Here is a 14965-nt window from a genome sequence, read left to right on the forward strand (position 1 = left end):
GGCTCCGGACGCGCAGGCTCAGCGGCCGTGGCTCACGGGCCCAGCCGCTCCGCGGCATGTGGGGTCCTCCCGGACCGGGGCACGAACCCGCGTCCCCTGCATCGGCAGGCGGACTCTCAACCGCTGCGCCACCAGGGAAGCCCTCTCCCTCTCTTAAATACTTGCTGAAGTTTAGTCCATTCAGTGCAGTGATGGTAAGTCCCGCCTGTGTTTAGGCCGATTGATTAATGGCCAGCATTTCAATAGCTGGTGACTGTGGTCTATATCATGAACAGAGAGAAGAAATCCCTGCAGTTTCCAAAGTGGAAACAAGCGAGCAAAAATAGCAAAAGTATGTTTAGAGACCGGTCCAAAATATCCTATTAGCTGGTAGTTTTTATGGAACGTACAGACATACCAAAGGGAAGATGCATTTCTGCCATCATGGCACAGCATTTAAGCCCTGTTTTTCAAAGGGTAGAAAAATCCATGTTTTTACTGAATGAATATTTATGGAGCACTTTCTCTGTGCCAGGCACTAAGACCCAAACAATAAGCTGCAGTCCCTGTTATTAGGGCTCCCAGCCTGATAGGAGACAAGCATGAGGAGAAATGGCTCAGGATAATGTGTGCTACGATTAGTGCTGTGGCCACACAGAGAAGAAGGGCTCTTTCAAGTTGGTGAATCTTCACAGAGGAGGTGAGGCTCCAGAGTTCTCAGGACTGGGCTGGGGAGAGGGGAGCCAGGGTGGGAAAAACAGCAGATGCAAAGGCAGAGAGGGAGACAGCAGATAGTTCAGGAATGCACGCTGATTCAGATTGCTAGAATCGCAAGGCTCACGAAGGGTGGGGTTGGGAAATCATAAAAGGTGTTATGTGCTGAACCAAGGAGTTCAGAATTTATCCTGAGGCCATTGTGGAGCCTGCAGCAGGATAAAAGGGAATAAAAGCGTTCACATGGTCGGGTAATTTTTTTAAAGCCCACTCTATTGGCCCACACTAGAGAATGTATTATGGGAGACAGAGGAAAACTGGTGCTTGATTGCCTTACGAACATGGGGCCCAGACTTCAAAAACACCCTTGCATTTCCCAGTACAATACAGTGGGATGGTTATAAGGTTAGCCTGGAGCCAGACAGTTTCAGGTTCAAGCTTCAGCTGTGCCAGGTACTAGCTGTGTGACCTTAGGGAGGTTACTTAACTTTTCTGATCCTCTGTCTTGTCATCTGTGAAACCAAGATAACAATGGATATTGCTGTTGAATGAGATGATGCATAGAAAGTGGTCAGCACAGTGCCCTTCATAGAGTCCCCAGCTCATTCTGTCATTCATATATAGGTATATATTTGAATTCCTACTATGATTCAGACAATGAGGATATGTGGTGAGCAAATCCACTACAGTCCCCGCTCCATGTGAATCGTAGAGTCTAAAGGGGGAGGCATGCATTAAACCAAGCTTCCCATAAGCGATTGCATAGCTACGTGCCAATTTCAGTGCTATGAAGTTCAGATACAAGGTGCTCTGAGCACATAAAGGGTTGAGGCTGGAGGAGCGGGGTGGATTTAGCAAAAGAATCAGCAAAGGCCCTTAAGCTAACACTGGAAGGATGAATAGGAGTAACTCAGGCAGGCGTAAGAGGGAGAGCTGTTTAGGCAGAAAGACTAGAGTACAATACAAAGCTGGTTTGTTCTGGGATCTGGTGGGGAGCAAGGCTGGAGAGGCAACCCTGGGCTTGGATCCCAAAGAGCCTTCTAGGCCTCCGTGGGGATGTGAAGTTTTATCCTCTGTGCAGGCTTCCTTTCCTCCCCTCCACCCTCAGAGGGGAGTGACATGGTCCAGTTGGCCTTGACCATCAGCAGTTCCTTAGCGTGCAGACCTTCAGCAGCTGTCGGGCCTCTGCGAGGCAGGCCTGGCATGATCCCCCGAGACCACAGGCCAAGGCACCACTCGGGCTGGCTTGGCCGCCCAGGGGAGCGCTTGACTGTGTTTTGATCGAATTTCACCGAATTTGCCAAAGCTTTGTCACATGTTTTCTCAGGCGCTAGACAAGCCAAGGGCAGGAGAGGACATGCTGTGGGGGATTAGGGGGAGAGAACAGGTGAGGAACACAGGTAATCAGGCCACCTGGGACTCTGGCACTGACCCAGTTTGCTGCTCCCAAAGCCCAGGAAGAAGTGACAGTTCAGGGCACTCATTGCCCACCGGCTGCCAACGTTGCAGACCTATCTTCCTGACACCCAGTTGGGCAGGAGGCAAGAGCACATGCACAGAACGCAGACTCTCCACCCTGGAATATCCTGTAACTCCCCTCAGCACTGGGAGAACTCGCCTACCTGCCCCAGCCATCAGCCCCCAAATCTCTCTTCCTAGCAAGGCAAGAAACCCCGGGCTCAAGCCAGACCTGTTTTTTTTCCACATATCAAAGGATAATACACATGGAAACAAATAGTTTTCTATCCACCTAAGGATCTGCTTTTCTTCTGAGCAACAACATGTCAGCTGTTCTTGCAACATAAAAGCTTTAATTTGACCAGACTTCAGGAAAGACTTCCATTTGTAAATTTACAAGGAGGAATTTCAGATTAAGTTGGCCCTTATACCCCTAGATCTCTCATTTGGGCCAAGTCTGAGAGATTTCCTTCTTTGAGTCCCTCCATTTCCGGCACGTGAGCCTGTCACTGCCTGGGCAGGGACACCGTGTCTGGTAAAGTCACCTCTAATTTAGAGGTTAATGGGTTCAATTTCTTTATTCTATTTACTCTGCCATTTTCTCAAGGAAATATTAGAACTAATTCTTTTCTTCAGAAAGTAGCTCTACTTTGGGTGGGAAGGTGTATGGGGCACTACATTATTTGCGGTGGGGGGGGTTGGTTTTGTTTATTTTTACTTTTAATGACTTTTTTGAAGTATCGTTGATTTACAATATTGTGTTAGTTTCAGGTGTACAGCTAAGTGATTCAGTTTTACATATACCTATTCTTTTTCAGATGCGTTTCCCTTATAGGTTATTACAAAATGTTGAGTATAGTTCCCTGTGCTCTACAGTAGGTCCTTGTTGGTACATTATTTTAACTTCTTTAGCTGTGCAGTCTCACATGGGCTCCTCCTTGCTTATTCTATGATGGTGGTTGCTAAAGTACGTCCTACTGCCCTTTTTGAGGCTGGGCACAGTGTGCTGGTGGGGAATTCTAACTCTGACCCTGTCTCTAAATGATTCTTTCCAGGCAACACTGCCCAACTTCTTCTCTTAGATGGGTAAGGTCAATTACATCACTTCCCCTCCCTGTGTCTGTTCCCTCATTTATCGAATGAGGGGCTGTAATCATGCATCACTTAGACCCTCTCTAGCTCTAAAAAGTTTTTTGAAATCCTGGGATACATCCTTAGCTGTTTGACTTAATCAATTTGGTAGTCCTGTGGAAACACGGGTCTTACCTGTGATAAAGCAGAAATGATATTTCCTCAGGCTATCTCAGTGATTCTCAATGTTGAAGCCAATGGGATGGCATTTGGAAGTAATTAGGGTTAGATGAGGGCGGGGCCCACATCATGAGATTAGTGTTCTTATTAGAAGAGACACCGGAGGGCTTTCTCCACCATCCCCTCCCCCAAGCACATACCAAGGAGAAGCCATGTGAGGTCACAGCTAGAAGGTTGCCACTTACAAGCCAGGAACAGAGAGCTCTCACAAGAACCTTAATTGGCCCACATGTTGATCGGACTTCTCAGCCTCCAAACTGTGAGAAGCAAATTTCTATTGTTAAAGCCACCTAGTCTATGGTATTTTGTTCTGGCAGCCTGAGCCAACTAGGACAGCAAGCATTCTCTAGGATAGTCATGGTGCCTGAGCCTTGGATATCTTCATGGTGCCTGAGCCTTGGATATCTTCATGATGAAGGTCATGGCGCCTGAGCCTTGGATATCTTCATGGTGCCTGAGCCTTGGATATCTTCATGAAGACCAACCCTCATGTGCTCAGAGCAATATGGAATGTATCATCAAACAGGCAAAGCAGAGGCTTTTAATGCCTTGTTCAAGTGAAGATGAGCGCAGCGTTGTCCCACAATTTCTATGCATTGCTGTTTGTTAGGAGTCGGAATTATCTGAACGAGACTGCAAAGTACTTTTTCATGATGAAAGTCATGGCGCCTGAGCCTTGGATATCTTCATGATGAAAGTCATGGTGCCTGAGCCTTGGATATCTTCATGGCGCCTGAGCCTTGGATATCTTCATGAAGACCAACCCTCATGTGCTCAGAGCAATATGGAATGTATCATCAAACAGGCAAAGCAGAGGCTTTTAATGCCTTGTTCAAGTGAAGATGAGCGCAGCGTTGTCCCACAATTTCTATGCATTGCTGTTTGTTAGGAGTCGGAATTATCTGAACGAGACTGCAAAGTACTTTAAATAAGTACTAAATAGGTAGCCACGGGAATGACCACCTCAGTCCTCTTTGGAAGCAGGAAGGGTAGGAGTTATAAAAGTATACGAGTCAGAATTAAACAAGAAAATGGATGTCTCCAGCCACAAAACTAATTCTTGCAGCATGTCATTTTCAGCACTATAATGATTTCCATAGCACAGCTTTTAGCTCCACTGGAAATGACAATGCAGGTGTCGCCCTGAATATCATACACTTTAATGGCATCTTGTAGTCTCATCCTTTCAGAACCAACTCAAATGTCATCTCTTCTGTGACTTTTCTAAATGTCATTTGAAAATGACTTTGTATATTTTTGCATTCCACAGGCCCCATACAATATTTATTCATCTTTCCTTGGGGCTCCCATTGCAACTTGCTTGTAATCCATAAGGTGCTTATCACATCATATTACAGAAAGTTGTGTGTCCTTTCTGTCCTGTTAGATAGTGAACTCTTTGAGGGTGGTAAGGCCATGGACATAGAAGTTACTCAATAAAAGCTTGAATGAATGAATGAAGTCTTGCTCCTTTGCATATGACTCATTCTTCATTCATCCCAGAATTCCAAAGACGCTGACTCAGCTGCCAGACTAAGGCTCTCTCTACCCACATCTGCCCACCTATTATATGATACTATAAACAGTAGTTAAACATTGTTTTGTTTTGTTTTTTGACCTCAGAATCTTTAATGAGTCATGGGAGCTACCAGGATGCAAAGCCAGTATGCTCTAAGGTCACATATGAAAATTTGATGTTTTCATAATATTTGTCCCAACTGTTGTTTTGTCCATATTTCAGAGACCTCTTGACCTGTATTCATCCTGAAATTTTGACACTTCACAGCTGCCAAAAATCAACCACAGAAACATGGACTATTATGTGGCCTAATTTGGGAGGTGTGCCCCCAGGTTACTAGGAGAGTAACTTTCCTGTAGTTTACGGTCTTGACCAACACCTTTAAATAAAATTAAACCAATCAGCTTGGCAGGGGTCAGGTGAAAGCCCATCAGAAATGAACACGCAACATCGCTAAAATGATAAGCCACTGGAAAATACAGTCAGTACACAGAGAACTTTTCAGGATCCCGTGGATGGATGGAAACTGTCGCTTTATACACAGATATCATGAATTAGCTAACAGATGTCCCTCTGTCATGATACTTACTGATTAAAATGTAACTTCCCCTTGGAAAAAAAAAATTAAACCAATCATTTTGATAACAATCCAAGTGTTAAATTCAGTTAAATATTGAGAAAACTCTGTTTTCAGGTTGAGTTCTATAGCACAGTTTTCCATCAGCTACTGAGTCTGTCATGCAGCTGAATGAAGAAGTGAGCAGATCTTACCCCAAATGCTTACATCCCTCTGCATTCCTCTTTTCACCCTTCCTCTGTGCTAAAATCTAGCCCATTTATTTTTCCCTTATGAATCTTGATCATGTTTGGCTGTTACCTATATGCTACCCCCAAGGAAATCTCCTCAGAGTTTGGAGAGTTAAATAGTTGAAGACCTAACAAGACATCAGGCATCAGTGTATGTTGTGGTGGAAGGACAGAGGTTGACATTTTAAGCAAGTTTCCTGCCTTCAAATAACACCAGGTAGGCAGCCAGCCCCCAGGCAACTATGAGGGATGTGGCCATACTAAGTGATGTGTAGAAGGGAGTAGAGAAATACTGGGGTATTGTTTTAAATAAAGTTCTTAAGTTAATTCATTTTTCCACCCTCCCTCTTTACCTCCCTCCTTATCTCCCTTACTCTCTCCTTCCCTGTCTTCCTTCCTTCCTTCCCCCCTTCCTTCCTCCTTTCCTCAAGTACTTATTGAGCAATTATGATGACCTAGGCACTCTTCTAGGCTTGGAGGAAACAGCAATGAATAAGACCAGGTCCCTGTACCCTCATGGAGCTTACATTCTGGTAGAAGAGAGGTAAAATAGGCAAATAAATAATATGTAATTTCAAGAAGAAACTACTTTATTTTATTTATTTTATGAAAAATAAAAATGAGCAAAGGGTGGGACAGTTCCTCAAAAAATTAAACATAAAATTACCATATGAACCACCAATTCCACTTTTGAGTATATAGACCCCAAACAACTGAAAGCGTGGTCTCAGACAGATATTTGTGCACTCATATTCAGAGCAGCATAATTCACAATAGCCAAAAGGTGGAAGAAACCCAAGTGGCCATCAGTGGATGAATGGATAAACAAAATGTGGTGTATACATACAATGGAATATTATTTCGCCTTAGAAAGGAAGGAAATTCTGGCATGTGCTATAACATGGATGAACCTTGACAATATTTTGCTAATAAGTGAAATAAGTCAGAAACAAAAGGACAAATATTGTATGATTCTATTTATATGAGGTACCTAAAGCAGTCAAATTCGTAGAGATAGAAAGTAGAATAGTGGTTTCCAGGAGCTGGGGAAAGGGAAGAATAGAGAGTTATTGTTTAATGGGTACAGGATTTCAGTTTGGGAAGATGAAAAAGTTCTGGAGATGGATGGTGGTGATGGTTGAACAATAGTGAAAATGTACTTAGGGCCAATGAACTGTACACTTAAAAATGGTTAAAATGTTATGTATATTTTAACAATTGGGAAGATGAAGAAGTTCTGGAGATGGATGGTGGTGATGGTTGAACAATAGTGAAAATGTACTTAGGACCAATGAACTGTACACTTAAAAATGTACTTAGGACCAATGAACTGTACACTTAAAAATGGTTAAAATGTTATGTATATTTTAACAATAAAAAATCAAAAAAATCTTTTAAAAAATAAGCAAGGGGAAGGAGTAGGAATGACTTTCGTTAGGACTGTCTGGGGAAGGCTCCTCTGAGGAGGAGCTGACATTTGAGTAGAGATCAACAAGAATGATGAGGAGAACACGGGATGATGACATAGGGGAGTAGTTTTGGGTGTTGTTCTAAGCACAACCTTGGGAAGGTTTTGGTCAGTTAATCTGATTTGCCACTTTAAAATATTATACTGGCTGCCATGTGAAAAGTAGACTGAAAGGAAGAAATCTGGAAGCTAGACGACCAATTAAGAGACTGTGACAGTTGTCTAGACAAGTGACTGGTGGCTCAGGTGATGTTGAGATAATAAGGGAGGTGATGAGCAGAGATTGGATTGGGATATCTTTTTAAGGTAGAGTCATCATGATTTGCTGATGGATTGGATGGAGGAGGGGCAGTGAGGGAAAGAGATGCATTAAGGATGATATCTGGGTTTTTAACTGAGTAACTGATAGGTCTTGCCATCCACAGAGATGGAAATGACTAGAGGAAAAGCTAGTTGGGGAGTGGTAAGGAGTGTGGAGAGGCAGTCAAGAGATGTCTTACATAAAAAGTGAAATCATAAACTCAGGGTCTAGCAGAGTGCTAGTACATAGAAGCCATTTATTAAATACTTGAATGAATAAATGGATGAATAAATGAATGAATGAATGAATGAAACTGAATGGGTAAATGGAGGTAGGGAGGAATGAAGAAAGGAAACTAACTCTAAATTTTACAAAATATGAAAGAGACTATTTGGCGAAATGACATCATGGTCAAGACACACCAGGTTAGAATTTGGGAGAACTAGGTTCGAGTCTAAGAAAATATTTCCAAACTTCAGATTCCTTCTTCCTCCTAGCTTTTAATCTGGGACCTCCCCCTTTACTCCTCCACAGGAAATGTGCTCACAGCTTTATTCACCCCGGTGGACAAGCCCGTAACCCTTGCAATCCCTGTGCAAGGTTGCGGAGCTCACAACCCTGACAGGGAACAACCAATCAGTGAGCTCCTACGGCAGGGAACAGCCAATCAATGAGCTCCTCTGACAGGGACGAGCCAATCAGTGAGTGGTTGGCTTTGCACTCACCAACCACGCCTTCCCCACACCAATCACACAGGCTGGGCATCCCCGCAAGCGTTGTGCAGCAGCTCCCTCGACTGTCCAGACCAATTCTCATAAAATCAGTGCCGCAGAGTGTCTCGGTTTTTAAGGGCATGGCTCTCAGCAAGCAGAAGACAAGGTTAGCTCATGCTGTGTACTGGCCCGACTTGTGTTGGCTGATCCACTAATTGCTCCTGCTGAGCCTTCAGGCTGGTTCCTACTGATAGTCACCAAGGGAGGAGAGAGCAACAGTGGAAGAAAATATTTTTAAAGTCACCTTCACAATGACAGAGGCACAGTGTACAATGAGAAAGACGTGAAAATACTGTAAAAGGGCCTCGCCGCGCAGGTTTTCACACATTAACCACCTTTGTACTGGCTCCTCTACAGGACTGAGGCTACAGAGCGCGTTTACATCAACCCACTCGCCTGTTTCTCTTCCGGCAAAGAGCAGCCCACCAACGGCCTTCTGGACCAGCTCTCCGCAAAGCCCTCCCGCCTCCCCTACCGGTGCAACACCCAGCGACTCGGTCCTCCCAGATACAGTATCGGCCCGGACATCTCCATCCGCCAAGAACGTCTCCACAGAGCCCAGAGAAGAGGAACCCGCCAGCCCAGCCTCCAACTGGGAGGGCACAGACACAGACGCCTCACCAACAAGCGGTGGGGTCCACTTAACACCCACGCTCGAGGAACACACTTCAGACACTCCCGAGGCCAGGGTGCCAGCTACAGGGTCGCCGCCCCCCGTTGAGTCTCCCGCACTCACCTCCCCTCAAGCGCCAGCCTCATCACCTTCACCCCCATCAACCTCACCACCAGCGGAGGTTCCCTCTTCCTCTGTGAGCACCAACCATAACTCCACTGAGGCCAGCACCAAGCCCACAGGAGCTCTAACCACATCAGAGCCCCCAGCGGAGGAGCACAGCTCTGGCCACACAGCCACTTCACATGCCCCAGCCGAGCCAGTGCCCGCCGAGACCACGGCCCAAGCAACTGTGCCCCCCAGAGTGACCTGTATGCTTATAGACACGGAGACCACCACTGCCTCCACCGGGGTGATCATGCAGGAAGTAGAGCATGCGCTAAGTTCAGGTGAGTCTCTGGCTAGAACACGTGGCCTTGATGACACTGAGGTGCTAAGCGTGCCGTTCAGTTAACCAAACACAATGGATTAAGTTTGAATTTTGGAGTGCAACACCTAGCTGAATTATAATTCCTAAGAATTTCCACAAGTGCAAACTTTACTTTTAGTCTCTTAATAATTTCCCCATGATAGTTCATTAATTGTGGCCAATCTTTATAATTTGTCTTCACGTATGTCTTCATGTATGTAAACCAATGAGACTGGTTAAGCAAAGGCTTTGGGTTGAGCTTCCTAGGTTTCAGTTCTGGCTCCTGACCTCGGGCAAATTACTTCATCAGGGTGCCCTTATTTTTCCTTATCTGTAAAATAGGGATAAAGAAAGCTGTATCATACATGGTTCTTGTGGAGATTAAATGAAACGACATATAAAGTGCTTAGAATAGTTCCTGGCAGAGAGTAAGTACTCAGGAAATGTCAGTTGTTATTAAGATTTTGCTCGATGTATTAATGCAGTGTTTACCTCATGGAAATCGTCAAAGAAAGTAGGGAGTGTGTGGAGAGAATGTGCTTATTCTTTAGAGTCACTGATATATTTCATGTGAAAGACAATAACTTTTATGGAATGTCACATTTGTTTTTATACAACCCTGTAAAGTTAGTATTATTTTTATCTTGATTTTGCAGTCTTGGAAATTATGATAGAGAGAGATTTAGGGTCTTTTCTGAGGTCACATGCATCTGACATTGAGGTGAAGTCTGGAAACTTCAGGGCATTGGGCAGGAAAAGGCCTTAGTAGGAACATTTGGCCTCTTGATTAAGAAACAGTGAGGTGAAAGCAGCCAGCAGGTGAAGGGGAAAATGGAGCTTTAGGCCCTCGCCTGAGTCATCTTGCCAGGGGCCCTGGACTCAGAGGGGAGTATTTGGGACTGAGCCACACAGCACCAGCTGGGGTCAAAGAAATGGCTGTGACAGAGGAGAACTTAACATCTTTTAACAAATAATTGATAACCATTATGAATGGAAACTCTGGTAAACAGTGGAGGTGGGGAGGAACAGAGCTCAGATTAACAAAACAGAACTCCTCAGATTAACAAGACATAACTCCTCCTTAGTAAACTGTGAAGAGCTCACAGTTTACTAAGGGATAAGGTCCCAGAGAATTGCAAATTCTTATTTCAAAGGCCCAGTGTATATCAGTGAGAGTCGCAACAAGAGAGAGAGATACAATCAAACTGGGATAAAGGAATGAATTACAAAGGTACAGCTGGTGTATAAGAAAACCACAGGGGATCATAATTGCAGAGCTGTCATGAGTCAGGCCTAGGAGGAGAGAATAGTAACCAGAACCCAGAAGGAGGGTCTTGTAGAATAGACCACCTTGGGAGGAGTAGGGACTCTTGGGGGAGGGACACAACTAAAGGTTAACCTCTGGGAGTGAAGGGAATCTATACTCTGCCCTCCCTCTCCGCCCCTCCCCCTCTGATATGCAGCCAGAAGCCGAGGACAAGGAAGCCCATTGTGGTGCATACAGTTCAACCTCCTGGAAGGCAAGTCAGAGAGCAAAGTGGAGAAAGGTGGAGAGTGGATCTGGAGAGGCAAAAGGAGGGAATCCGGCCCTCACAGTCCAAACATAGCTTCCTCTGCGTAGCCCTGTCCCCATTAGCGCCCTGTTTGTACCTCCGGCCAGTACTTAGCACGCTGTGTTTAGATGTGTACTTTCTGTCTTTACTTTCTGCCACATCCCCACTTTCTGTCTGATACTTTCCGTGCTGCCAGCACGCAGGGAATATCGCAAGAATGGACTCGGTACCTGGAGGAGAGTGGGTGTTGACTCAGTGTCCTCAGGTCTGTCCCTAACAAAGGTGCCGTCCGAGAACAGGCTTGAGGCAGTGGCCCCATCTCTTCCCTTTCCTAGTTCAGACCTCACCACCACCTGCACTACTTTTTCAGTTTTCTAACTGGTTTCCCTTCCTCCACCCTCTGCCCCCTCCAGGATACCGTATACATGGTGGATCAATATACTGAGCACAAATTCTGAGCTTGGCATGCAAGAGACTCCCTAATGTGGCGTAACCTACTACTTTTCCAAGTCCCTCAGTTTCATGGGCTAGATTATCCAAGACAGCCCTGTTCCACTGTTCTGGCTTGTGTTTTAGACCATGTGTCTTGATTTCCTCAACTCAAAGCCAGCAGGGCTAAGAGACACAAAATTAGTGACAGAGCTGGGTCATGAGCCAGAACTTTATAGTTCTAGGGAATATGGCCCCCAGTGAGAACTCCAGGGTAAATGAATGAAGGAAAGATTGATTGACTTGAGAGGAAGGTGTGACAGGTCAGAGGGAGATCACTGAGCATGGCCAGTGTACATTTCATAGACCCAAGGGGATTCATCACTTAGGATCTATGAAATCAAAGAATATTTATTGTGCCTCCACCAGGACCCGGTGCTTGATGCAGAGAAGTATTAATAAGCGTTAAGACCTGTCCTCTGAGATTTTACAGTTTAAGTAAAAAGAAAGGACACAAGTAACTGGTGGGTCTTCAGTGGCTCGCTCCTTTTCATCAGGAAGGACTTTGTTCAGCTGTCATCTCCTCAGGAGCCTTTCCTCATACCCCTCTCTGAAACAGTAATCGCATCACCATGGATCCCTTTATCCTGCTTTACTTTCCTTTTAATCACTTACCACTTTCTGACATTACCTCATTTATTTGGTGAGTAGGTGTCTGCTTTCTGCCACTAGACTGTCACCTCCATGAAAGCAAGGACATTGCTCACAAACAGGAAGATGTAGGTTATATCCCCAACCCCTGAGACAGAGCCTGACACATGGTAGACTTGAAATAACACTTGTTGGATAAATGTATGAAAGAGGCAGTCAGCCAGTACCAGGGAAGCTATTTAATCTCTCTGAGCCTTGGTCTTCTCACCAATAAAATGGGATAAGGGTAGTCTCCAAATGATGGGGTTATTAAAAAGTTTAGTTGAGATAAGAAACTAAATACCCCTGTAACTGATCTCACTACTCACCACACCCTCACCGGAGAGACCCGGCGAGGGTCTATGTACAGCATAGTGGCTGTTGAGCAATGACTCTGTTGATGCCTGTGCTTGTTATTTTACTATTATTTACCACTATCATCAGCATCATCATTGTTATTATTTTGCTATTGTGATTGCTATTATCATTGTTACTGTGTTTATCATAATGAAGACTGCCCATCATCTTCAACGAACTCTTATTGAGCTTTCACTGTGAGTCAGGCATCTGGCTAGACAGTGGGGATTTGGCCATGAATGAGACAGTCACCACCCTTGTGGAGTTTACAGTGTCGCGTGTACACAGCATGGCAAGTAGCCTGTGGATCCCAGGATGGATCCCAGGATATGTGGAGGAGGACACTGCAGAAGAAGCCGGAAGGAAGATTTCAGGACAAGTGTTAGAGGACCCTGAGTAGCAGGATGAGACAACTCACTTTACTTGACAAGCCATTGATAGTCACCAAAGGCTTTTGATCAGAGGCAGAAAATGTTCAGAATTATACTTAAGAATATTCAACTGGCAGGAATACATGTACGTAAACTGCAGGGAGTTCAGACCGGTTTATACCTGGTTTCCGGTTGGCCATTGTCACTGACAGACCATGTCATTTAGCTACTCTGACTTTTTGTTGTTGTTGTTGTTGTTGCGGTACGCGGGCCTCTCACTGTTGCTGCCCCTCCCGTTGCGGAGCACAGGCTCCGGACGCGCAGGCTCAGCGGCCACGGCTCACGGGCCCAGCCGCTCCGCGGCATGTGGGATCCTCCCGGACCGGGGCACGAACCCTTGTGCCCTGCATTGGCAGGCAGACTCTCAAGCACTGCGCCACCAGGGAAGCGAACCCGTGTCCCCTGCATCGGCAGGCGGACTCTCAACCACTGCGCCACCAGGGAAGCCCTAGCTACTCTGACTTTAAGCGCTCTTCACTATAAACTGAACGCAAGAGAGACAATCTTCCAGGGGTTTTGTTGTTGTTGTTCTTGGCTTATCATACCACAAAAATTGTTTATTAGAATTATCCAAGGCAGAAGGAATGAGATTTCACATTCATATGGGGCTTACTGAGACTATACATGTTCTAAAAACTGGGCTCGTGACTCACACAGGTAGCCCTCCATCTAATCTTCAGAACATTCCAGCGAGGTGAGCTGGATGGGATCTCTGCTGTAGGTGACAAAACAGGCACAGAGAGGTTTAGTGACTTAAGTCCTCACTTGAGTGACCAGGCCAGGCTTCAAATTCAGTTCTCCTGAGTGACCCTAAGTCAGGTCTTCCTTGCACTGTACCCATCCTAGCAGAATTCGTAGAAATGAAAAGTTGGGAAGGACCTACGGCCTCCAGAGACCTGCTGTGGACATGAGCCGCGTGGGATGTTGTCAAATGCCCAGGGCTGCCAGCTGGGCCTGAGGGGTGGAGCTTCCCGATGGGAGGAGAAGCAGGTGGTAGCCGCAGCCATCCGAAAGCAGCTCTGCAGAAGAAACGAGTTTTCATTTTCGCTTTTCAGTTTTTGTTTTGTTTTTAAAGGAAAAGAGAGAGAGGTGTGATGTGTTAAATATGGATCATCTGGGTTATTAAATCAGCGCTCTTCAAGGGTGGAAGCTATGACTACAGTATGTTTGTGACGTCCTGAACTGAACTGAATGGTGCTGTGTGAATGCTTAAGGGATGAACTGATACTGCACACCAAATTATACTCGAATCGTCCCCAATTCCTGCATATGCAAACTTTAAAATTATAGTCACTCGGCTTGTTGCAGACTGGGTATTCTCTTTTGTCTGTAAAATCCAAGTGGCCCCTGGTCTTATGCTGTCCTGTGCTTTCCATTACAAAGAGAAGGACTCATAATTGTGAAAATGGGTGAAGGGCTTTGAACTTTAATTTGCTAGTCTGACTCCAGATTTATTCAGTATGAACTGTGCTAATAAATACCCTGAAAGAAAGGACACCAGGCAGGCACAGATATCTAATCCTCTCTGCATCCATACCTGCAAGGGACTTTCAGCTGTCAAAACACCTCCTTATTCCAGACCAACTCTTAGGATAAATATAGATTTGAAAAATAAATTAACTCCTAGAAAAGGGGGAAGAATCATTTTTAAAGTATACATAGAAAGATTTTAAGAGTAAAAAATATATATGTATTGTAAGTAAAACAATAGTAAGTTAATGACCATTATATTTCGATGATATATTCAAAATATATTAAAGGGGGAAATGAAGATTTAACAAAAAAACGTAAAAGAACATTAAACATTTATTGATCAAATTCTTCCAGATTGCCCAAAATATATCAGAAAGCAATAATCCTAAAAAATATTGTGGGGCCTCCCTGGTGGCGCAGTGGTTGAGAGTCCGCCTGCCGATACGGGGGACACGGGTTCGTGCCCCGGTCCGGGAAGATCCCACATGCCGCGGAGCGGCTGGGCCCATGAGCCATGGCCGCTGGGCCTGCGCGTCCGGAGCCTGTGCTCCGCACCGAGAGAGGCCACAACGGTGAGAGGCCCGCGTACCGCAAAAAGAAAAAAAAAAAAAAACTAAAAC

At 45.2% G+C, this 14965-nt stretch overlaps 1 protein-coding gene across 1 annotated transcript in view; it reads left to right on the forward strand.

The window, feature by feature from the left end:
* Positions 1 to 14965, forward strand: part of PARM1 (prostate androgen-regulated mucin-like protein 1) — a 114666-nt gene that overhangs the window by 67799 nt on the left and 31902 nt on the right. The window contains exon 2 of the mRNA XM_007113834.4: positions 8688 to 9392. Coding sequence (XP_007113896.1) covers positions 8688 to 9392 — 705 coding nt within the window. The remainder of the gene's footprint in view (positions 1 to 8687; positions 9393 to 14965) is intronic.

Source organism: Physeter macrocephalus, chromosome 7, assembly GCF_002837175.3.
Source record: "Physeter macrocephalus isolate SW-GA chromosome 7, ASM283717v5, whole genome shotgun sequence".
In the NCBI taxonomy this organism is placed as follows: Eukaryota; Metazoa; Chordata; class Mammalia; order Artiodactyla; family Physeteridae; genus Physeter; species Physeter macrocephalus.